The sequence below is a fragment of the Myxine glutinosa genome, chromosome 5 (assembly GCF_964187855.1).
Source record: "Myxine glutinosa chromosome 5, kmMyxGlut1.1, whole genome shotgun sequence".
NCBI classification, from domain to species: Eukaryota; Metazoa; Chordata; class Myxini; order Myxiniformes; family Myxinidae; genus Myxine; species Myxine glutinosa.
The window spans coordinates 131,008,202-131,033,810 of record NC_136265.1 but is presented as its reverse complement, the minus strand read 5'-3'; the positions used below and the strand labels follow the sequence as shown (position 1 = coordinate 131,033,810).

General features: G+C 45.0%; 1 protein-coding gene across 4 annotated transcripts in view; it reads left to right on the top strand.

Moving 5' to 3' along the window:
- The first annotated feature begins 10,437 nt into the window (after positions 1-10,437).
- The window catches only part of LOC137427071 (junctional adhesion molecule-like), a 60,250-nt gene continuing 45,078 nt past the window's right edge, over positions 10,438-25,609 (top strand). The window contains exons 1-2 of one of the 4 annotated variants that reach the window (XM_078778721.1): positions 10,438-10,680; positions 20,367-20,456. In XM_078778721.1, coding sequence (XP_078634847.1) covers positions 20,408-20,456 — 49 coding nt within the window. In that variant the 5' untranslated portion in view covers positions 10,438-10,680; positions 20,367-20,407. Of the gene's footprint in view, positions 10,681-20,108; positions 20,457-25,609 lie in introns of those variants that run through there. The other 3 variants (XM_078778724.1, XM_078778722.1, XM_078778723.1) reach the window with 3 other exon arrangements.

Genomic DNA, 25,609 nt, shown 5'->3' with positions numbered 1-25,609 from the left:
TTTTTGTCATTAATGTTCGCTCTTTCACGAGCCTCGATCTTGTATACAAAAAAATAAAAAAATAAAAAAAAATATCGCATAGCCCTTCCTTAGTCCTCCTGTCAAGTTTGGTTGAGATTGTATAAGTAGTGACCGAGTGTATTGCGGTCAAAAAGACAGACAGACACCATATTGCGTATTTTAGTACGATTTGGTGTTGGCGTAGCGCAGGCATAATGGGCTGAATGGCCTCCTCCTGCATCAAATTTTCCTCTTATTCTTTATCCTTGATTTTATATATATATATATATATATATATAGATATATAAAATCAGGAATAACGTAGGTCCTAAAATGTTGCCTTATGGAACCCCAAACTGAAGGGAACGGACACTATCAAGGGTCATCCACCGTTTCTGTTCAGAAAAAAAAAAATCACACAACCACTTTAACATGTGGCCCAGAATACTCAAGAGCAACTTAGAAATCAACTCTGGATACCAGTGTCAAAGGCTCAAGAGATATCCAGAAAGAAGGCCTTCACCTCTTGTTTGTGGTTCAGGGAATCCATTAACTGCCGTGCATCGAATAATATATCCAATGTGGAATGGTCACGTCGGAAGCCAAAGCGGTTGTCAAAGATTGGTGAGTTAAGGATGAGACGGTGCCTGAAGTTTGCTGCAATTATGCATTACTTTGCTTATGATGGGCAGAAAGCTGATAGGTCTGTAGTTGAGGTCAGTTTTGGAACATTTCTTAAGGATAGGAGTGATGTTAGTAGGGTCAGTATACGAAAAAAACTCACCTAACCCCCAAAAATTGATACAAAAGGTTTTTCAATGGATTCTGGTACCATTGGGCATGCTAAATAACATACTAAAAATCTAGTAACATCTGACTTCCGGAAAGGGGTCATTTTCAAGATGGCGTCCAAGATGGCCACCGGGAGCTTAAAATGGCCATATCTCAATTATTATTCAACCTAGAAAGGTGGTTTTGGTGTCTAACCCTAGGTTTTAGGGCCCAAGGAATCCAATTGAATCAATAAAATTACCATCAGTTAATTATTTATTGACAAGTCCAAGATGGCATCCCAAGGTGACATCCTGATCCACTAAAATGGCTCTGTCGAATAGTAGTCAACCTAGAGAGATATTTTCAGTGTGTATACCTCGGTTTAAGGCAACCAGGAAATCATCAAAATTACTTAAATAAGCACAAAGTAATCAGGTAATTCAGTAAGCCAGGTTTACCAGCCCATTAGGCATTTGTTGTCTTATACAGTTAGTCGCTATTCATCGTCATCCTCCGACTCCTCTGGAAGAAACTTGTTATGTGGATTGTCACATTCTTCAAGTTGGCACGGTCCACAGGCAGTAGTACATGGTAGTCCATATCGTCTACAAGAGCGTCGGGAGTTCTGTGAATGTGATGTCTCGGCGAAGGTGTTTGGCAAAACGATGATCTATTATCGCAACCTTTGACTTCTCTACAACATTCAGTTCTGTTGTTTTGTGCCTAGGGATACTCTGGTCTGTCTTCTGTCCTGGTGTCAAGGCAGCTATCATGCCCATCCTATGAAATGTTCCTTTCCCATCGATTGTAAGAATGTTATGATCTACATTGTCTGTCCCTTGCCATAACCTCTCAAGCTTTGTACAAACCTTTGTCTGTAATGATCACTGAATACTGTGGACTGGAGTCACAGGTGGCAGTGGTGTAGACACATTACACTCTTATCTCCAATCTGAAACACACACTTGGTTCATTAGCTGGTGAGTCGGAGGATGACGATGAATAGCGACTAACTGTATAAGACAACAAATGCCTAATGGGCTGGTAAACCTGGCTTACTGGATTACCTGATTACTTTGTGCTTATTTAAGTAATTTTGATGATTTCCTGGGTGCCTTAAACCTAGGTATACACACTGAAAAAATCTCTCTAGGTTGACTACTATTCGACAGAGCCATTTTAGTGGATCAGGATGTCACCTTGGGATGCCATCTTGGACTTGTCAATAAATAACTAACTGATGGTAATTTTATTGATTCAATTGGATTCCTTGGGCCCTAAAACCTAGGGTTAGACACCAAAACCACCTTTCTAGGTTGAATAATAATTGAGATATGGCCATTTTAAGCTCCCGGTGGCCATATTGGACGCCATCTTGAAAATGACCCCTTTCCGGAAGTCAGATGTTACTAGATTGTTAGTATGTTATTTAGCATGCCCAATGGTACCAGAATCCATTGAAAAACCTTTTGTATCAATTTTTTGGGGGTTCAACCATATATTGACCCCTCTATGTTTGCAACTTTAGGGGTTCCGGTTCCTCGGGCGAGTGAGGCGTGCTTCGAGCTCTCCACGGCATCGAAGTTTGAGTGTTTTCCCATTCTTGTCTTTGTCAAATTTCCACTGGTTATTTTGCTGTGTACGTGTTATTGTGTGTTTCTAGTTGGTGTTGGTTTGTGGTTCGTGCAAACTTGTGTGTAGTTAATCGTTTTCTGAGTCGTACCTCGTGCGCGGCCTGGTGACTTGGGGCTTCCCTCCCCCCATCGGTGTTTTGTCGGTTTGGGTTATTTCCTTCGCTGTATTGCTTGTTTCTTTTATTTTGTTTTCTCCCCCTCACCTCACCTCCTGAGACAAAGAATTCTATATTGATTCTTTCTCTCCTCCCGGACACGTGCTTGTTCGCTCTCCTCCTCGTCTCGGCTTGTGCCCCGCCCCCTGTATCTCGTTTTCTTCCGCCTCTGCTCCTTCTTTCTCAAATCCACGTTCTCGCTTGGAGACTTTTCCCGGACTGTTTTTTTTTTTCATCGTTCTGTTTGGATATTGTTGGAATATGTTTAAACCGCAGCCGTGATGCTGACGCCCCCCCCCCCCCCCCAAGAATTTACATGTTTTAAACGTTTCCCAGTGTGTACCCTGGTCAGAATAGGTACACCGTATCCCTGCGTGTCGTAAGAGACGACTAAGAGGGTTGGCGTCAGGAAGGGCATCCGGCCATAAAAAACATTGCCTCAAAAAGAGAACCATGACAATCACAAGTACATATGGGCAGGGTGCAGCCCGAAGTGGAGATCGGTTTCTGAGGTTTGGGACATGGAATGTGGGGACAATGACAGGGAGATCAGGAGAAGTGGTGGAAGTATTGGTCAGAAGAAGAGTGGACATATGTTGTGTGCAAGAGACGAGATGGAAGGGAAGTGGTGTGAGAATGGTGAAGGGTAGGCAGGGACAGAAATACAAGTTTGTGTGGCAAGGGTGCCCGGAGGGCGTGAATGGTGTTGGTGTCCTGTTTTCTGAGGAGTTTGTAGACAGTGTGGTGAGTGTGACTAGAGTGAGTGATAGGTTGATGATGGTGAAAATGATGATTGGAAAGCTCTTGGTGAATGTCATCTCGGGATATGCTCCGCAGGTTGGTCGAAGCGATGAAGAGAAGGACAAGTTCTGGTGTGCGATAGAGAAGCTGATGGAAAACGTGAAAGATGAGGAAGTTGTTGTGGTGGGAGGAGACCTGAATGGACATGTGGGAAGGAGTATGGATGGTTTTGAGGGAGTTCATGGGGGTTACGGATATGGTGTGAGAAATGGAGAAGGTGAAAGGATTTTGGAGTTTGCTGATGGAGCTGATTTGTTGATTTGTAATATTCAGTTCCAGAAAGAGGACAATAAGCTTGTTACATACACGTCAGGTGGGTCGACGACAACCGTTGACTACCTGATGGTGCGTCGGCGAGATAGGGGGCACCTCCGGGACACAAAGGTGATCCCGGGGGAGGAGGCTGTTTCACAGCACCACTTGGTTGTCTGCGACATAAGGGTGAAAGGTGCGAGGAGAGCTCGGCGGGTGAAGTACCAACCGAGAATGAAGGTGTGGAGATTGAAAGAGGTGACAGTAAGGGAGGCATTAAAAGAGAGGCTGAGTAGGGTAGAGGATGATGTGGTTGAGCTTGAAAGTGGTTGGATGTCAATGAAAGCTAGTCTGTTGGGAGCCGTTGGTGAGGTATGTGGATGGACAAAAGGACCACCGAGGCACTCGGAAACATGGTGGTGGGATGTTGAGGTTGGAAAGAGGATTGACGAGAAGAGGAAGAAGTTCAAAGAGTGGCAGAAGGCGAAGGGTACGGGAGCAGAAACAGCAGAGCATGAAAGTTATAAGGCAGCCAGGAAGGCTGCAAAGAAAGAGGTAGCAAAGGCGCAGGAGGCATGTAGGAAAATGTTCGGAGAACGCTTGGATTCGGAAGAGGGTCAGAAAGCAGTATTCAGGATTGCAAAGCACATAGCGAAAGAGAGGTGTGATGTTATGGGGGTGAGTTGCTTGAAGGATGAAGTGGGACAAATCGTTGTCGACCCAGATGGAATTAAAGGAAGATGGAAAAGATATATGGAAATGCTGTTGAATACAGAGAATGAATGGGATGGCAACATAGAGAGTAACCCAGTTTTAGGACCGGCAGAGAAGATAACTGAGAAGGAAGTTGAGGAAGCGATAAAAGCAATGAAGAGTGGAAGAGCGGGAGGGCCGACGGGAGTTGTGGGAGATATGTTGAAGGCAGCAGGAAGTTGGGGCGTGAAGAGAATGACAGAGATCTGTAATCTGGTGGTGAAAGAAGGCCGCATTCCAGTGGTTTGGGAACTGAGTACCCTCGTCCCTCTATACAAGGGGAAAGGTGACCCTCTGGAGTGTGGCTCGTACCGAGCGATAAAGTTATTGGAGCATGGAATGAAGGTATTGGAAAGGGTGTTGGAGAGGAGGATAAGGAAGAAAGTGAAGATCGACGAAATGCAGTTTGGATTTATGCCAGGAAGAGGAACGACAGATGCGCTTTTCATTGTGAGGCAGTTGCAGGAGAAGTACATGGATAAGAGGAAGAAGTTGTTTTTTGGGTTTGTTGATCTGGAGAAAGCATTCGATAGGGTTCCACGCAAAGTATTGACATGGGCATTGAGAAAGTTAGGAGTGGAGGAATGGTTGCTCAGAGTAGTGATGGCAATGTACAAAAGAGCACGCACAGCTGTAAGGACGAAGGACGGGAACAGTGGTGAGTTTGAGGTGAAGGTGGGAGTGCATCAGGGGTCGGTACTAAGTCCACTGCTATTTGTAGCTGTGATGGAGGTGCTGGCTCAGACCGTAAAGGAGGGTTTACCGTGGGAGTTGTTGTATGCAGATGATCTGGTGTTGATTGCGGAAAGTATGGATGGACTGAAGGAAAAGATGAACAAGTGGAAGGAATGTATGGAGACAAAAGGTCTGAAGGTGAATATCGGAAAGACAAAGGTGATGGCAAGTGGTAAAGCATGTGGTGAGGTGGAAAGAACTGGGAAGTGGCCGTGTGCTGTGTGCAGGAAGGGTGTCGGAGTGAACTCCATTCAATGTACAATGTGTGCTGAGTGGGTTCATCAAAAATGTAGTGGTCTGAGAGGGTCATTAACCAGTGTGGCAGCTACATTCAAATGTAAGGTGTGCACAGAGGGAGCTGCAGATGGAGGAAATGTTGAGTTGGATCTTGGAGACGGCGTGAAGCTGGAAGGTGTGAAAACATTTTGCTACCTCGGAGACATGCTGAATGGAGAAGGTGGATCAGACTCGGCAACGGTTGCTCGAGTGAGATGTGCATGGAAGAAGTTTCGGGAACTGAGTGGCGTGCTGATGAGGAGGAGAGTGTCGCTGAACCTGAAGGGAAAGGTGTATGCTGCATGTGTGAGAAGTGTCATGATTTATGGGAGCGAGACATGGGTAATGAACGTAGAGCAGCAACGAAGGCTGGAAAGGGTGGAAATGCGAATGGTTCGATGGATGTGTGGAGTATCGTTGAGAGAGAGGAAGACAAATGATGAATTGCGAAAGATGATGGGAATATTGCCTGTGATTGATGCTGTGAAGAGGAACAGGTTGAGATGGTTTGGTCATGTATTGAGGAAGGATGAAAGTGACTGGTTGAGAAGAGTGATGGGAGTTAATGTAGAAGGAAGTAGAGGACGGGGAAGACTGAGAAAGACTTGGCTAAAGATGGTAGAAGAAGAAATGCGGGCAAGGGGGTTAACAAGGAGAGATGCAGAAAATAGGGCAAAATGGAGAAGATTGTCATGGGGACCGCAAGGCTAACCCCCGCTCTAGCAGGGAACATGGCCTTAAAATGCATGTTGTTGTTGTTGTTGTTGTATGTTTGCAACTTTCCAAAAAGAAGGAAGTTGCCCATCGAAGGAGGACCTGTGATAGATGTGAGAGGATATGATAGGACTGAAGCACCGTTTCTGAGGATTAGAGCACTTGTGCCATTAAGACCGGTTGCATGAGAGGCATCATGCTGGGTAATAAACTTTGCCACTATGGCCGGGGACAAATCCACATGCTGTCGGGGAATATTCTGTAAGGTTTGCTACAGGAAGAGATGGATTTGGGATATTGGCCTTTTGAGTGAAGACAGTTCCAGAACTCAACTTTTTCACAAGCAGTGTCCATCATGACTCTGTCCTTTAGGGATGGAAGGCGAATGTGTACCACAAACCTACCAGCTCTCCCACAGGATTTGGATGATTAAATGGATAATTTGGATCGCAGGTGAGTCTGATATTGGCTCTGGCTCTTCGTAAGACAGATACACAATGGCTCAGTGCTGTGCAGAGAGACTGCAGGTTGCTATCAGTAAGCATGCTCTCCAGATGTGATCCACCTTGTTTTCTGGCGATGGCCTTACCACTCATCAACTCACCAGGGTCAAGACGATAGACAGAAAATTGAATGTGTGATGGGATGAACTTGAAGAATATCAATTATTCTGCTATGGAAGAAATTTCACGAATAATCAGTGTTAGAAGCTGATGGACCAGTTGTGACTGGAGAGAGAACAGATTTTATGCCAGAACAATTAGGTTGCCAAAATTGTCATACTCATCTGCAGCACCTTGGGATTTCTGTAATAACTGCCAAAGAGACACCCAATTTTACCATTACATGGTCAGGTCAGAAGAGGGCTGGTAGGAAGTCCGAGAGGTAAGCACACTCGCCTATACTCTGTCTAACCTGGGTGTGAATCCCGACCCCAGGCTATAAACTGTCATCCTAGGGGGGTCCACAATTTTTGCTTTTTTGACATGTCATGTTCTCACCCTCCAGAACTGTTCCAATACCTACAAGAATACTGCTGGTGAAATAAAAATGAAATTGAATACTATGTATGGGTAGCTCATGGTCATCAAAGTTTGCCCATATGGTCTTACACTAACGTCTTACATTACCGGGATATTCAGGGTATTCATAACTGCAATGCAGGGTATTCATAACTCAACTTAAAATTCCTGTAAAAGTATGCGTCAATCAGAAACTGTTTCAGTGTCCATGGTAATGTAAGACGTTAGTGTAAGACCATATGGGGAAACTTTGATGACCATGAGCTACCCATAAATATTATTCAATTTCATTTTTATTTCACCAGCAGTGTTTTTTTTAGATATTGGAACAGTTCTGGAGGGTGGGTGAGAACATGACATTTCAAAAAAAAAAAAATGTGGACAACCCTACTGTCATCCCTGTGTTCCACAAGCAGGGTGATTCATGAATGTGTCGCCGTCCCTCGGATGGATGTTAAACTGGGTGCCCTGTCTTCTGACCTTAATTGGTGGATGTTAAAGATTCCATTGTGTCCTTTATGATTAGTAGGCGACCGATCCCCGGCATCTTGAGAAAATTGCAAATTCCTGCCCTGCCTTCCTGTGTCGGAGTGGTGACTAGTCCAGGATTGTGCCCCCTAGCCGATTAAACTTCCTCGGCAGCCCTATGTGCCTGACTGTGCGAGAAGGATCATCCATCCATCCATCCACAATCTGGAGAGCTACAGGAGCTGAATCGCAGGAAAAGTTTGGCATAAGTTTGCCATTTCGGGATATGTGTTGGAAAAGAAACAGACTGAGCAAGTCCAGTCGATTCATGGAATGACAGCTTTGTCAGCCACTTATTGAACTATGTGAACCAACATCAAGCCAGCTGGCATATTGGCAATTTAAAAGTCTCCACAGATTGGGAAGAGTGAACAGGAGTGTCAATGCCTGCGCAGAAAGCCTCATATATGGAGTCATCGGAGTTTGTGAAGTGGGGAGGGGATACGGTAGCCCACACGAAGAAGCAATACATTGATTACAGAGGGGAACACAAAGTCACTTGTACTCCATATGGTTGGGGGTGACCTGTGGGAAAGGGAGGAACTAACATACACGGCAACACCACAATCGGTGTGGGAATCGGGCCTGAACTGCAAGTGAGTGTATTTGTTGGAACCCATCTGTGGATCGGTCCCATCGGCCGATGGGTCTGCCCCGTTTGGCGACCCATCTGTGGATGCACGAGAAATGACAATGCAGACCCATCGGCCGATGGGTCTGCGCCATCTGCAGATGTGTTGTTCACCTTGAAGGAATGTGTATGCATCAATGGTGGATGAGTTAACCTAACCCTAACCCTAACTCTAACCCTAACCCTAACCTAACCCTAACAACCCTAACCCTAACAACTAACCCTAACCCTAACCCTAACAACCCTAACCCTAACAACTAACCCTAACCCTAACAACCCTAACCCTAACAACCCTAACCCTAACAACCCTAACCCTAACCCTAACCCTAACCCTAATCATCAACACCTGCCACTCTCTACCCTGCCACCATTCCCCTCCGCCATTATCAGAAGAACACCTAATGTTTTGTATGAATGTTGAGTATGTTATGTAAAGCTTTACTAAAACTGCCATGTATCTGTTAATTACAAAATGTATTGACAAAATGTATAAATAGATGGGTAGAAATAGATAATAAAACATTTTAAAATCATCTCTGTTAAATTCCTACCACATGTAATTCCAATGACTGTGTACCTGATTGAAGAGCACCATTCTGTCAACACATTCCTTCAAGGTGAACAACACATCCGCAGATGGCGCAGACCCATCGGCCGATGGGTCTGCATTGTCATTTCTCGTGCATCCACAGATGGGTCGCCAAACGGGTCAGACCCATCGGCCGATGGGACCGATCCACAGATGGGTTCCAACAAATTCATTCATAGATGAAGGGCACTTGTAAACCCCAACATTATTCCCTCAAAAGGAAGCATTTATAGGCCGAGAAAAATATTGTTGCGGACGCGGTTAAAGATGTTATTTACCGAGCGGTGGTATTGCCGCGACCTAACAGTTTCCCCGATTCTTCCCCAACTCACCCGATTCACCCAGACGTTGGCCAAATCGCGCTGTGCCAAATCAATGGTAGAAAGGACACGACGACTGGGAAAGAGGAAACGACACAAGGGGTACAGTTCTCAAGACCTCCGGAGGAGGGTATAATTACAGTGGTGGAGAAAAGGGGTAGATTACAAGGCAGTGAGGTAAAGACACAGAAGAGATGGGCACTTAATTACCGTCTTATCTTAGCCCAGACAGACCACAGACAAACGGAACAAGGCTGACTTACACAGGGATTGATGGCAGGAAGGGACAGGTAGGTCGATAGCACAAGGTGCACCTTGGCTCGGGGACAGGATAAAGCACGGTCCAGAAGATGCGGGGAGGTCTCACAGCGCTCGAAGGGGACGTCTTTCTTTCTCCAAGCTCGGCGCGCATCTGACGTCACCTCCCTCTCCCTGCGCATGCTCAGCGGGGAGTGACACGCCCTCGGCTGGTTGGCTCCGCCCCACTGGGGCCGGTCCGTCGCTTCCATTGGGTGCGGGGTTTACCGGGCTCCGCCCTTGACGAGGAGCTGACAGGGAGCCCCTATTTCATAACCCCGTCGAGCACATGTTCGATGGCGGCTCGTTGGGAAGGCCTGGTGCCCTCCCAACACCCCCTACCAACCAAGCCGGAGTGAGGACGCGCACTCCCTGCACTCGTTGTCGTTGTCGTTGTTGTTGTTGTTGAACTGTGAGGAAGAGCTACGGGGAGGTATTGGGAGGTCCTAAACTTCCTAACGGTGCCATACAATCACATTCTGGTGCAACGAAGGGTCAGAATTAATGGAAACGAGTCCTTAACTGACATAGACTAAGAATAACTAGCAAGATGTCCTATAGTTGTCTTACATGAGATGCGGTGAACCTGGGCACGACATTTAATGGGGGAAATAGGGGAAGGTCGGGTCTACAGAGTGTTGTTTACAGAAAATGGGACTAGGGAATGGGGGATTGGGGATAGTTGGGAAGTATTGAGGAAATAGGGGAATATTTACAAGCGGATATGGATGGATGCAAATCCCATATCCGCAACAATATATTTCCGGGTTCTGGTCAGCGCGCGCATCGATTTTGACCCTGCGCGTCAAGAATTTTATTTTTCAATTTTGGTATTGACATTCGCGCACGGCTCTCCCTTACAAAACTGCGTTTAGTTTGTCCAAATCCAACCAGCCGTTCCAAAGATATGAGTAGTTTTGTGTGCCGTGACGTCATGAATCCAATAGCGAAGTTGCATGTGACGTTCGTCTTAGTCACGTGACCGCTTGGGTGGCAAAACATTGCTTCTGCCACCACTCGTAACGGCGGCAATTTGAAACTCGTCTCACATATAAATTGCCCCCTACACGATGGTAAAGAGTTGTTGTGCTGTTGGATGTACAGCCCGATTTCATAAGGGATCGGGATCGTCATTCTACCGTTTTCCGGACGACACAACGCTAAAACGGCTTCATGGCTGCCTTGACTGCAACGCTCAGGTGAGAATATGGCTCATGAGGTTCTTACCTTCGCTCGCGAAGCGAAAAGCAGCATTAGGCATTTCGTTACGTACATGTGGAGTGCGTATGGCGTACGTGTGGCGTACTTGTGGAGTGTGTGTGGTGTACTTGTGGCGTACTTGTGGAGTGTGTGTGGTGTACTTGTGGCGTACTTGTGGAGTGTGTGTGGCGTACTTGTGGAGTGTGTGTGGCGTACTTGTGGAGTGTGTGTAGCGTACTTGTGGAGTGTGTGTGGCGTACTTGTGGAGTGTGTGTGGCGTACTTGTGGAGTGTGTGTGGCGTACTTGTGGAGTGTGTGTGGCGTACTTGTGGAGTGTGTGAGGCGTACGTGTGGAGTGTGTGTGGCGTACTTGTGGAGTGTGTGTGGCGTACTTGTGGAGTGTGTGTGGCGTACTTGTGGAGTGTGTGTGGAGTACTTGTGGAGTGTGTGTGGCGTACTTGTGGAGTGTGTGTGGCGTACTTGTGGAGTGTGTGTGGCGTACTTGTGGAGTGTGTGAGGCGTACGTGTGGAGTGTGTGTGGCGTACTTGTGGAGTGTGTGGCGTACTTGTGGAGTGTGTGGCGTACTTGTGGAGTGTGTGGCGTACTTGTGGAGTGTGTGGCGTACTTGTGGAGTGTGTGTCGTACTTGTGGAGTGTGTGTCGTACTTGTGGAGTGTGTGGCGTACTTGTGGAGTGTGTGAGGCGTACTTGTGGTGTACTTGTGGCGTACTTGTGGCGTACTTGTGGAGTGTGTGTGGCGTACTTGTGGAGTGTGTGTGGCGTACTTGTGGAGTGTGTGTGGCGTACTTGTGGAGTGTGTGTGGCGTACTTGTGGAGTGTGTGTGGCGTACTTGTGGAGTGTGTGTGGCGTACTTGTGGAGTGTGTGTGGCGTACTTGTGGAGTGTGTGTGGCGTACTTGTGGAGTGTGTGTGGCGTACTTGTGGAGTGTGTGAGGCGTACGTGTGGAGTGTGTGTGGCGTACTTGTGGCGTACTTGTGGAGTGTGTGTGGCGTACTTGTGGAGTGTGTGTGGAGTACTTGTGGAGTGTGTGTGGCGTACTTGTGGAGTGTGTGTGGCGTACTTGTGGAGTGTGTGTGGCGTACTTGTGGAGTGTGTGTGGCGTACTTGTGGAGTGTGTGTGGCGTACTTGTGGAGTGTGTGGCGTACTTGTGGAGTGTGTGGCGTACTTGTGGAGTGTGTGGCGTACTTGTGGAGTGTGTGGCGTACTTGTGGAGTGTGTGGCGTACTTGTGGAGTGTGTGGCGTACTTGTGGAGTGTGTCTGGCGTACTTGTGGAGTGTGTGAGGCGTACGTGTGGAGTGTGTGTGGCGTACTTGTGGAGTGTGTGTGGCGTACTTGTGGAGTGTGTGTGGCGTACTTGTGGAGTGTGTGTGGCGTACTTGTGGAGTGTGTGTGGCGTACTTGTGGAGTGTGTGTGGCGTACTTGTGGAGTGTGTGTGGCGTACTTGTGGAGTGTGTGTGGCGTACTTGTGGAGTGTGTGTGGCGTACTTGTGGAGTGTGTGGCGTACTTGTGGAGTGTGTGGTGTACTTGTGGAGTGTGTGGCGTACTTGTGGAGTGTGTGGCGTACTTGTGGAGTGTGTGGTGTACTTGTGGAGTGTGTGGCGTACTTGTGGAGTGTGTGGCGTACTTGTGGAGTGTGTGGCGTACTTGTGGAGTGTGTGGCGTACTTGTGGAGTGTGTGGCGTACTTGTGGAGTGTGTGAGGCGTACTTGTGGCGTACTTGTGGAGTGTGTGTGGTGTACTTGTGGAGTGTGTGTGGCGTACTTGTGGAGTGTGTGTGGCGTACTTGTGGAGTGTGTGTGGCGTACTTGTGGAGTGTGTGTGGTGTACTTGTGGCGTACTTGTGGAGTGTGTGTGGCGTACTTGTGGAGTGTGTGTGGCGTACTTGTGGAGTGTGTGTGGCGTACTTGTGGAGTGTGTGTGGCGTACTTGTGGAGTGTGTGTGGCGTACTTGTGGAGTGTGTGTGGCGTACTTGTGGAGTGTGTGTGGCGTACTTGTGGAGTGTGTGTGGAGTACTTGTGGAGTGTGTGAGGCGTACGTGTGGAGTGTGTGTGGCGTACTTGTGGCGTACTTGTGGAGTGTGTGTGGCGTACTTGTGGAGTGTGTGTGGAGTACTTGTGGAGTGTGTGTGGCGTACTTGTGGAGTGTGTGTGGCGTACTTGTGGAGTGTGTGTGGCGTACTTGTGGAGTGTGTGTGGCGTACTTGTGGAGTGTGTGTGGCGTACTTGTGGAGTGTGTGTGGCGTACTTGTGGAGTGTGTGTGGCGTACTTGTGGAGTGTGTGTGGCGTACTTGTGGAGTGTGTGTGGCGTACTTGTGGAGTGTGTGTGGCGTACTTGTGGAGTGTGTGTGGCGTACTTGTGGAGTGTGTGTGGCGTACTTGTGGAGTGTGTGTGGCGTACTTGTGGAGTGTGTGTGGCGTACTTGTGGAGTGTGTGTGGCGTACTTGTGGAGTGTGTGAGGCGTACGTGTGGAGTGTGTGAGGCGTACGTGTGGAGTGTGTGAGGCGTACGTGTGGAGTGTGTGGCGTACTTGTGGAGTGTGTGTGGCGTACTTGTGGAGTGTGTGTGGCGTACTTGTGGAGTGTGTGTGGCGTACTTGTGGAGTGTGTGTGGCGTACTTGTGGAGTGTGTGTGGCGTACTTGTGGAGTGTGTGGCGTACTTGTGGAGTGTGTGGCGTACTTGTGGAGTGTGTGTGGCGTACTTGTGGCGTACGTGTGGAGTGTGTGTAGCGTACGTGTGGAGTGTGTGTGGAGTGTGTGAGGCGTACGTGTGGTGTACGTGTGGAGTGTGTGAGGCGTACGTGTGGAGTGTGTGTGGCGTACTTGTGGAGTGTGTGTTGCGTACTTGTGGCATACGTGTGGCGTACGTGTGGCGTGTGTGTGGTGTGTGTGTGGCGTACTTGTGGCGTACGTGTGGAGTGTGTGGCGTACTTGTGGCGTACTTGTGGCGTACTTGTGGCGTACTTGTGGCGTACTTGTGGCGTACTTGTGGCGTACGTGTGGCGTACGTGTGGCGTACTTGTGGAGTGTGTGTGGCGTACTTGTGGCGTACGTGTGGAGTGTGTGTAGCGTACGTGTGGAGTGTGAGTGGTGTACTTGTGGCGTACTTGTGGAGTGTGTGTGGCGTACTTGTGGAGTGTGTGTGGCGTACTTGTGGAGTGTGTGTGGCGTACTTGTGGAGTGTGTGTGGCGTACTTGTGGAGTGTGTGTGGCGTACTTGTGGAGTGTGTGTGGCGTACTTGTGGAGTGTGTGTGGCGTACTTGTGGAGTGTGTGTGGCGTTCTTGTGGCGTACTTGTGGAGTGTGTGTGGCGTACTTGTGGAGTGTGTGTGGCGTACTTGTGGAGTGTGTGTGGCGTACTTGTGGAGTGTGTGTGGCGTACTTGTGGAGTGTGTGTGGCGTACTTGTGGAGTGTGTGTGGCGTACTTGTGGAGTGTGTGTGGCGTACTTGTGGAGTGTGTGTGGCGTACTTGTGGAGTGTGTGTGGCGTACTTGTGGAGTGTGTGTGGCGTACTTGTGGAGTGTGTGTGGCGTACTTGTGGAGTGTGTGTGGCGTACTTGTGGAGTGTGTGTGGCGTACTTGTGGAGTGTGTGTGGCGTACTTGTGGAGTGTGTGTGGCGTACTTGTGGAGTGTGTGTGGCGTACTTGTGGAGTGTGTGTGGCGTACTTGTGGAGTGTGTGTGGCGTACTTGTGGAGTGTGTGTGGCGTACTTGTGGAGTGTGTGTGGCGTACTTGTGGAGTGTGTGTGGCGTACTTGTGGAGTGTGTGTGGCGTACTTGTGGAGTGTGTGTGGCGTACTTGTGGAGTGTGTGTGGCGTACTTGTGGAGTGTGTGTGGCGTACTTGTGGAGTGTGTGTGGCGTACTTGTGGAGTGTGTGTGGCGTACGTGTGGAGTGTGTGTGGCGTACGTGTGGAGTGTGTGTGGCGTACGTGTGGAGTGTGTGTGGCGTACGTGTGGAGTGTGTGTGGCGTACGTGTGGAGTGTGTGTGGCGTACGTGTGGAGTGTGTGTGGCGTACGTGTGGAGTGTGTGAGGCGTACGTGTGGAGTGTGTGTGGCGTACTTGTGGAATGTGTGTGGCGTACATGTGGCGTATGTGTGGCGTACTTGTGGCGTACGTGTGGCGAACTTGTGGCGTACGTGTGGATTGTGTGTGGCGTACGTGTGGAGTGTGTGTGTACTGTGGAGTGTGTGTGGCATACTTGTGGGTCCACAGGCAGATGACACAGCCTCAGTTTCTCGCAATACCGCGAAAACGCCTCAACGGGCAAGCTACGGGCGTAAACTGACAGGTCCGTCTGACGAAACGACAGCTTTCCCGCCATGTTGTTTATGCCACCCAAGATGGCGACCGGAACCGGTTGTCATGGACGACGCTCACGTGATGCAAGGCCTCTATCAGCTGGATATTGTCATTTATTGAAACGAAGACGTTTTTGTCGGGTTCGTGTGAAGCAACCAGAAGGCCTAGAGAGCTGCGGGTGGTCTCGTTAGTTAGGCCTGGATCCTATCTCGTTTGTCATGAAGTTGTAAGTGTCTGTGATAATCTGGTGGACTGAGAGAAGAGATCGTGGGAGACCATCGGCCTGTTAGACCATTTGCGCATGCGCAGTGTTGACGCGATGGACGCATTGGAATGTTTAACGGTACGGCGAGGTGAACTCGAGATCGAAATCGCAGTCTATAATATGCTTGAAGAACTTAATGATTTTCAGAATAAATACATTTTAAAATAACTTAAGCTTGTGTTCATTATTTACAAAAAAGGCCGACAAGTCCCATTGGCTGTCTTTAATTTCTCTCTGGACGGCGCCACAGCAGATGAGGAGGACTGCAAGGCATAGGACACAAAAAACACCTCTATATATGCAATCCATGCTTTTCAAAAAAGAAAAAAAAAACCGCATCGCCGCATCAATTCTGGAACTTTGGTCTGACCAGAGACCAGCAATATATTTTTGTTGGCCTTAACTCAATATCAAATTTTTTAATGACCAAATTCACACCAACATCTTACCAGAAAAAAAAAAAATGAAGCTACTATATAAGAGAGATGTCTGTCTCTCTGTGTGTGTCTGTCTGTCTGTCTGTGTGTCGCCATTTTTCTCAGAGACGGCTGAACGGATCTTCGTCAAACTTTCAGAGGTCCATCAGTGAGTGCCTGGGAGTGTTTTAGGCAAAAAAATACCAAAAAATTTGGAAAAAAAAGATCGTTTTTTTGGAGTTTCAAAAGAAAAAAAATAATTGCTCGATAGTGCCTAAGCTTTTAAAAATTAATGACAGTTATATACAAGTACACATTCGCATAAATAAATACAACACAATCACCAGACATTTAAATACAAATAAATCTAACAATTCCGGAAGTGTACGAAGTTGGTAGTACGGCTTCTTCTTCTTCTTCCTGATCGGCATCACACTTAACTCAGAAACATGATGAACGCCACATTCACCCTATTCACCCACCAGCATATATATGAACCCCCTTCCTCTCCTGCCTCCCCCCTCCCCCTTCCCCCCTCCCCAACCCCTAGCCCCACTATCCCCCCTCCCTCCCCTCCCCTTCCCTCCTCTCTCTCCCCTTCCCCCTCTCCTCCCCCTCCACTCCCCTTCCCCCCTCCCCCACCTCCCCTCCCCTTCCCCCCTCCCTCCCCCTTGCCCCCCTCTCCCAACTCCCCTCCCCTTCCCCCCTCCCCCCTCCCCTTCCCCCCTCCCTCCCCCTTCCCCCCTCCCCTCCCCTTCACCACCTCCCCTCCCTTCCCGCCCGGCAACGCCGGGTACTTCTGCTAATAAAGAATAAAAGAAACCTATTTTGTAAAAGCATTTTTTTTGCCCATTACAGTTAAACTCACAAAATAAAATAGCGTCCTCAGCAAATGCAATGTGCAGAGACCGAACGGATGCGTTCACCGCACATCTTCCAAGCCTCGCCCTGCTCACCTTTAGTTAAATGATGTTCAACATTGTCGCTGAAAAAGCGGTTCGGCGCTTCCACAACGAACTATTTTGCAGAACGGCCACAGAGGGCTGACAATGGAGCTAAAAGCAGGTCTTAAAATTAATTAACGGCCAGATACCTCAAGAAATGCCCCTGAACTGGTTCATTCGTCAAATTTTACAAAAAGAAAATCAATACATTCCACGTTTGAAGAAACCAGGCATACAATTTACATCAAAACCACGTCGATCCTTCCACATCACAGGCTTTCGTCTTAACGTGATTAACTTAATACGACACGAACGCTGGGTGGATGTCTTGTCTTCGTGACAGCCACCCTCCGGCCACCTCCACCCTCTCCAAAAAGCAATCATAACCACTATAATAAAAGTATTGGACATTCTAAATGAGATTTATACATCCAGCTTTTGGACAGATGCTGTACCAACCAAACAATAAAACCTAGTCTCTCGGCATGATGGTGTACCCATTAAACGGTCTTGGGTTTCCACATTCCACATGGCAACTCTGGAGAGCAGTCTTTGCTTCACGGACTCCAATCATCACTCCATGCCGTCAGTTGGTTCAAGCTGAGTTTGAATCCGATACCAACGTGGAGTTGAGTCCTGACTGGAGAGAAGTGTTCCAGGAGGTACAGAAGTTTAGCCTTGCTGAGAAGAGTACTATGGCCAGAGTTTCTGGCAAGGATGCTGTGCATGTACCGGCAGTTTATATAGTGTCTGGTATGGCAAGAGGACAGGGAAACATGATAGGGGACAATAACAGGATGTTGTTGGAGCCAGGGAACACACCACTGGCAGGTCTGTTAGGTATTCCGATGCTCATAGAGACACAAACATTTGTTCCCAGAGCAGGTTGCCGGACGTAGACAGCAATGGCAATAGGTGGCTGAGCAGCACAAGAAGCAGTTAGCAGGTGTTTGCGCAGAGCGGGACCATGTTCAGCGCACACTCAAAGCCACGCAGATCTCCCTGCGGGAGTTGGAAAGCGCATTGCATCCTAGCAGAGTGAACCAGAGGGACCATTTGATGTTGAGCTGAACCTGCAAACCCAGGTGCAGAAACTACGACAGGAGAATGAAGAGGGCTTCCGTTCAGTACCAGGCCCAGGTGCGTGACAATGAACAGCTATCCCGTCTTATCGGCGAGCTGGAGCAGCGTATCGCTGTGCTCGAGACACTTGTGGGTGCACAGGAGAAAGCTGAGGCCGAGGGAGAACGTCAACATTTGCGGAGAGTGCATCAGATGAATTTAAGGGCCTGTGTAGGACCTATCCCAGAGCCAATAAGAGGTACTGTTCATCAGGAGAATCTAGGGAATAAACATCCTGCTGTCCATCAGGAGGACATGTCTGAGTCGGAATCTTCTGATGCTGAGGTTGTTGTTGTGGAAGAGGTGATGTTAAGTCACCCAACTGGGGGTATTGTCGGCCTTGAATTTCAGGAGCCTGCAGGCACACAGAGGGTAGTGGGTGAGGGACAGGGGAAGCTAATCGACACACAAACGGGCCATTCAGATACAGGAAGATCTGTCCAGACTGTGCCTGTCCCTGCCCCTCGCAGAAGTCAGAGGTCAACAGGTGGTGTTCAAAGAAATCCCAATCATGAACCACGCTCAAGTTGTAACGCTGATGCTTTAAGTCCAGAGGTCGAGTCTCGGGTACTGACGAGTTTTTGGCATTGGATTTTTCAGAGAGGTTGTGAAGGAAGTCAAGGATAGGTGTTAATCACCGTAGACGGTGACTTAACAGGGGAGAATGTAACCAGGTGGGAAAAAGGTGAACTCACACCCGAAGGTAACATCGTCCCGCGAGAGTTAGTGTTGGCCACTCCCACTGGGAAGCGGACCTGACGTAGGCTGAGGGGTGGCGTTGCAGCCTGGGAAGACGACGGCCATGATTTTGTGAAAAACCTGCACACGAGGTCGCGTGTGGTGCCATCCTAGCGGGCACTACCACTTTTGACTTTTGTACACCGCTCCTTTCCTCTGCCATCTCCAGGCATTGCAAAACGTCATTGCCGGGCACCGAAGGGGGCTCGGCAGTGACGCACGCTGAAAGGGAGTACTCAGTTTTCACTCTGTTTGTTTTCTTTCTTTCTTGTTTTCTTGTTTGTTTGTCCGGGCGATATCTCAGCCATCCTTTGAGCTAGGAAGCTGAAATTTCGGCACAATAGTGAGCAAGTCCTTTGTCAAAAACAATATTTTTTGTTTTTTGATTAATCAATTAATTGAGGAGTTATTTAATTATTAGCGATTAATTAAGTACTTATTTAATTAATCAAATTTCCTTTCTCTTCTGACCATTAACTCAGGCACCTTTTGAGTTAAGAAGCTGATATTTGGACATGCCAATGACCAGGTGATTTGGCTGCAAAGGCTATTTTTGATTTATTAATTAAACAATTAATCAATTAATCGATTAATTATTTAATTATTAGATTAATGACTAAAATCTTTGTTTTTTTTAAGTTAGATTCTGATGAAATGGTGGTGGTTTATGTGTTCTATGACCAAATTGATTAATAATTTAATTTTTTCATGATTATTATTTATTTATTTTCATTATTAATCATTTATTTATTTTCTTTCTCATTTGGCCAATATCTCAGGCACCTTTTGAGCTAGGACGCTAATATTTGGACATGACAGTGACCAAGTGATGTGGCTATCAAGGATATTTTTGATTTATTGATTAATCATTTAATCGATTAATTATTTATTGATTAATCAATTAATTATTTAATTTTTATTAATGATTTATTTAATTACATTTCTAAAAGATACATCTTCGGATGAAGCAGGAGTGGTTTACTTATGCCATTAGCCAATTGATTAAGAAAATATTTTGTGATAATCTTTTATTGATTTTAATTATACAATTAATCGATCAATTTATTGTACACCTCTCCCTCCCAATGCAGCGTCTATGAGCTGCACTGCGGTATTGCCGGGCACCGGAGGCGCCCCGGCAATGCCGCGCTGTAGGATATTTAATTATTTGGCATGGGGCGGTGTACTTTGAATGTATCTGTACTTGTTTCCACTATTGTCTATTTTTGCCTATTTTGCCTCGTCTAGTTACCACACACAGTGTGATGGTGACTGTTTTGTGGAGTTCTGATGAAAATTCCCAAAGTTTCAATTTTGCGTCTCGACAGCAAAATTATTCCAGTTGAATAACCCCGAATGAATTTGTATGTCCGAGTTTCCCGGGCAACATGTAAAATAAACCATCATGCCATGTGTGCGATTAAATACATAAACTACAGCAACTTAAAATGTTGGCACAGAGAGATTTTACATCAAAATGTACATTCAACATGAAGCTGTGACATGTGGTGTGGTTTATGGTGTAATTTGGGAAACCGCCAAAGGGAACTGTGTGACTGCAGTCCATGTCACGTGATATTTTACACTTTCACTGAAATATTCTATTAAACGCAGATCGAGAATCGATAAATTAACTTTGAGGATGTGACAACCTGGGAATGGTGAAGGAGGTAAAACAGGAGAGGTACCTGTGACACTAGGTGCGGATTTGAAGTGGTTTGGATAAGAGTTCGTGATGTCACGTTTTGTGTGGAAGTGTTTAAAAGAGGAAGAGAAATTATTAGTTGGAAGAAGAACTCGATAAAGTTTCTCCTTGTACTGGTTTGTGTTCATTCCCTGGAGTCTGAGACTGTGCCGGGTTTGTGTCCCAGATCCCGAATTCCATTTTAGTCTCATCCACGAGGATAACACGATGTTCTTCCTTTACCTCTTCATCATCCTCACTGGGATTCTTCTCTCCGGTAAGTTTTCTGTTCTCTCTCCCTTTTCTTAATGTCCCACTGCATGGCTTCCAATCGAATCTTCGAGAATTTACTTTCGTGATTTATTTATTTTTAAATAATAGGGAGGGGTGGCCATAGTGATTCTGGGTCCTGGTCAAAAGTCAAGGATGGGGCCCCCACAGCCCCTTATTCCCACCGAATCGCACTGAACAGGAATAAAGCAGCCAATTTTACCACAAGTGGGCCCGTGGGTCCATTGAACCAAATTTTCATTGGTCTTCACATCCTTACGAACAGTCGCATCAACAACGAACGAAGCGAGGAAGCCGTTTATACCTGATCCGTGCAACACCCTGCAACCCATGCCTGCAGAAATAGACTTTTTGGAATGCCGACTGCATTTCCCATCCAATCATCATGTAACTTTGTTAAAAAGCTCTCCACCTGTAGGCGCTCCTATGTAGAAAGTTTTGTATCAATTGCTCAAGCGGTTGCAGAGAAAACGAATTCAAAAGCGAACGACAAAGCATCTGAAATGCAAAGCCGGCCCGCATCCATTTGTATTCAGACATCAAATGTATGCTTTTCTTTGTCAAATGTATGCTCTTCTTTGTCAAATGTATGCTCTTCTTTGTCAAATGTATGCTCTTCTTTGTCAAATGTATGCTCTTATTTGTCAAATGTATGCTCTTCTTTGTCAAATGTATACTCTTCTTTGTCAAATGTATGCTCTTCTTTGTCAAATGTATGCTCTTCTTTGTCAAATGTATACTCTTCTTTGTCAAATGTACGCTCTTTTTTGTCAAATGTACGCTCTTTTTTGTCAAATGTATGCTCTTCTTTGTCAAATGTATGCTCTTCTTTGTCAAATGTATGCTCTTATTTGTCAAATGTATGCTCTTCTTTGTCAAATGTATGCTCTTCTTTGTCAAATGTATGCTCTTTTTTGTCAAATGTATGCTCTTATTTGTCAAATGTATGCTCTTCTTTGTCAAATGTATGCTCTTCTTTGTCAAATGTACGCTCTTTTTTGTCAAATGTACGCTCTTTTTTGTCAAATGTATGCTCTTCTTTGTCAAATATATGCTCTTCTTTGTCAAATGTATGCTCTTCTTTGTCAAATGTATGCTCTTCTTTGTCAAATGTATGCTCTTCTTTGTCAAATGTATGCTCTTCTTTGTCAAATGTATGCTCTTCTTTGTCAAATGTATGCTCTACTTTGTCAAATGTATGCTCTTCTTTGTCAAATGTGTGCTCTTCTTTGTCAAATGTATGCTCTTTTTTGTCAAATGTGTGCTCTTCTTTGTCAAATGTATACTCTTTTTTGTCAAATGTATGCTCTTTTTTGTCAAATATATGCTCTTCTTTGTCAAATGTATGCTTTTCTTTGTCAAATGTATGCTCTTATTTGTCAAATGTATGCTCTTCTTTGTCAAATGTATGCTCTTCTTTGTCAAATGTATGCTCTTCTTTGTCAAATGTATGCTCTTCTTTGTCAAATGTATGCTCTTATTTGTCAAATGTGTGCTCTTCTTTGTCAAATGTATGCTCTTTTTTGTCAAATGTATGCTCTTCTTTGTCAAATGTATGCTCTTCTTTGTCAAATGTATGCTCTTCTTTGTCAAATGTATGCTCTTTTTTGTCAAATATATGCTCTTCTTTGTCAAATGTATGCTCTTCTTTGTCAAATGTATGCTCTTATTTGTCAAATGTATGCTCTTCTTTGTCAAATATATGCTCTTCTTTGTCAAATGTATGCTCTTATTTGTCAAATGTATGCTCTTCTTTGTCAAATGTATGCTCTTCTTTGTCAAATGTATGCTCTTCTTTGTCAAATGTGTGCTCTTCTTTGTCAAATGTATGCTCTTCTTTGTCAAATGTATGCTCTTCTTTGTCAAATGTATGCTCTTATTTGTCAAATGTATGCTCTTCTTTGTCAAATGTATGCTCTTCTTTGTCAAATGTATGCTCTTATTTGTCAAATGTGTGCTCTTATTTGTCAAATGTATGCTCTTATTTGTCAAATGTATGCTCTTATTTGTCAAATGTATGCTCTTATTTGTCAAATGTATGCTCTACTTTGTCAAATGTATGCTCTTCTTTGTCAAATGTATGCTCTTCTTTGTCAAATGTATGCCCTTCTTTGTCAAATGTATGCCCTACTTTGTCAAATGTATGCTCTTCTTTGTCAAATGTATGCTCTTCTTTGTCAAATGTATGCTCTTCTTTGTCAAATGTGTGCTCTTATTTGTCAAATGTATGCTCTTATTTGTCAAATGTATGCTCTTATTTGTCAAATGTATGCTCTTCTTTGTCAAATGTATGCTCTTCTTTGTCAAATGTATGCTCTTCTTTGTCAAATGTATGCCCTTCTTTGTCAAATGTATGCTCTTCTTTGTCAAATGTATGCTCTTATTTGTCAAATGTACGCTCTTCTTTGTCAAATGTATGCTCTTCTTTGTCAAATGTATGCCCTTCTTTGTCAAATGTATGCTCTTCTTTGTCAAATGTATGCTCTTCTTTGTCAAATGTATGCTCTTCTTTGTCAAATGCATGCTCTTATTTGTCAAATGTGTGCTCTTATTTGTCAAATGTATGCTCTTATTTGTCAAATGTATGCTCTTATTTGTCAAATGTATGCACTTCTTTGTCAAATGTATGCTCTTCTTTGTCAAATGTATGCTCTTCTTTGTCAAATGTATGCTCTTCTTTGTCAAATGTATGCTCTTATTTGTCAAATGTATGCTCTTCTTTGTCAAATGTATGCTCTTCTTTGTCAAATGTATGCTCTTCTTTGTCAAATGTATGCTCTTCTTTGTCAAATGTATGCTCTTCTTTGTCAAATGTATGCTCTTCTTTGTCAAATGTATGCTCTACTTTGTCAAATGTATGCTCTTCTTTGTCGAATGTATGCTCTTCTTTGTCAAATGTATGCTCTTATTTGTCAAATGTATGCTCTTCTTTGTCAAATGTATGCTCTTCTTTGTCAAATGTATGCTCTTCTTTGTCAAATGTATTCTTCTTCGTCCATATGCTCAAAATAACGAAAACAGTTTAAGAAAAATACAAAATGAAAACTAAAGATTTTATGCAGCCTTTACATTTGAGATTTAGATTTGTTTTTTAAACAATCAGCTTTTAGCTTTTGATTGGTGAATCAATTCTGTGACCCAAAATGCAAATTCTTAAATCTTCAGGTCAATCGGATGAAAATTGATGATTTTTATGTCACATGGACCTTTGACCTTTTGACCTAAATATTTATTTGCCTTCTCCGTATCTTACTATAATTCACCAAATGTCCGTCTGTCCGTTCGAACGTACCGCAAAAACGGCTGAACCTATCGCAACGATATTTTGGGTGGGTATTCCAGGGATCCCTGGGAGTAAAATAGGCTATATTGTTTTTCCAATTTTTCAAAGTTTTCCAATTTTCCAGTTTTTCCAAACACGATGTAATAATATTTACCGATATGAACAGTGATGTGGCTTTTATTGAAATTCTACAAATACTGTTTCGATTTTGATGACAATTATGAACCTGCCGCGAATGCGGAAGGGGACAGATGACGGCAATGCGCAGGTTTGATAATATCCAAATGCAACTGTCATTCAATTGTAATGTTATATCATTAAACGTTAATCGTGTAAATCGTTTTGTTAAAGTATCAATTGATGATTGGAATTGAGTGAATACAATTGCGATTTTGAATTCATAATTGTATCTACCCAACCGTACTGAACTTCACATCGGGATTGAAATATTTGTTTTTGTCACGAATGTTGTTAAAAATTAATTTTTTTATATTAATGTTATTTCATTTGTGATTGGAGTTATGCTGTTTGGAATGAAAAAAGAGATATCGAGTTCAAGTGAACGACGAAATGCCGTGACGGTTTCTATTTTCTAAACGTGAATTTGCGGATCGCCATATGCAGATTCGCCATTGACTGGGAATGTAACACACGTACCTGTTTGTTTGCGAACGGGTACATTTTTAGCCGCGTCGCAGACGCTGCTCATAGAGTGCCCTCTGCTGTTGTTGTTGTTGTTGTTGTTGTTGTTGTTGTTCTTCTTCTTCTTCTTCTTCTTCTTGTTCTTCTTGTTCTTGCAGAGAAGACAAAACCTCAAAGCTCCACCCATTCTGGGAACCATAGCTCCACCCATTCTGGGAGAGCCTTCATATAAACAAATATCCACCATTTTATTAACTCGCATAGCTTTGAGGCCTGTTTTGTAGGCCTGTGGTGTCTTCCTCTCTCACACAGTTTTATTTCAAATCAAATTCGATATATCATTTCATTTTTCACAGTCGCTAACATAGTTTTAGACTCGGTTGAAAAAAAACGGGAAGAAAATCCGATGGAAGTTGCCCTTTATAGAACGAAATGAATTCTCAAAGGCCTGTAACTTCAAGTCCATTGAGATATATATTTTTTAAATCGCGGCATGGTCAGTCATACACCGCCCGAAATAAGAGACGGGAAAATGCCGAGATATATATATTTTGTTTAAATCGCGGCATGGTCAGTCATACACCGCCCGAAATAACAGACGGGAAAATGCCGAGATATATTAAAAATTCGTCCATTTGATGACAATCGTCACGATGAAATATTTAATTTATACGTCGTCACAATAATGTGGAGAGAGGAGCATAGCTTCGTTCACGTGTCGCCACACACGGGAAATTGCGGAGATATATATATTTTAAATCGCGGCATGGTCAGTCATACACCGCCTGAAATAACAGATGGGAAAATGCCGAGATATATGAAAAATTCGTCGCCACACGGGAAATTGCCGAGATATATTTTCACTTTGCACAAAAATAACATCAAGTAATCGAATCAATAGGAATGTCCTGTACCTATAACATCGACGTTATAGGCACAGCTGCATCTAGGCATTGTGTAACATCGACGCGGCTTTTGTTTTAATTAAAACTTTTTGTACTTGTTCATGGATGTCCTTCACGAACTTGCTGTCCATGTCTGACATGCCCACTGAAGGTGCTACAAGAATGTGGAATATATTGGTTTCATGCTTTAGCATTCGCCGTTTCTGCATTGTCTGTTTGCTTCTGGCCTCCCACCCGTGCGTAGCACAGGTACCTCACTAGTGCATTAAATGTGTGTTTCCTAATCGTGCTGTTCATCTTTTAATCACA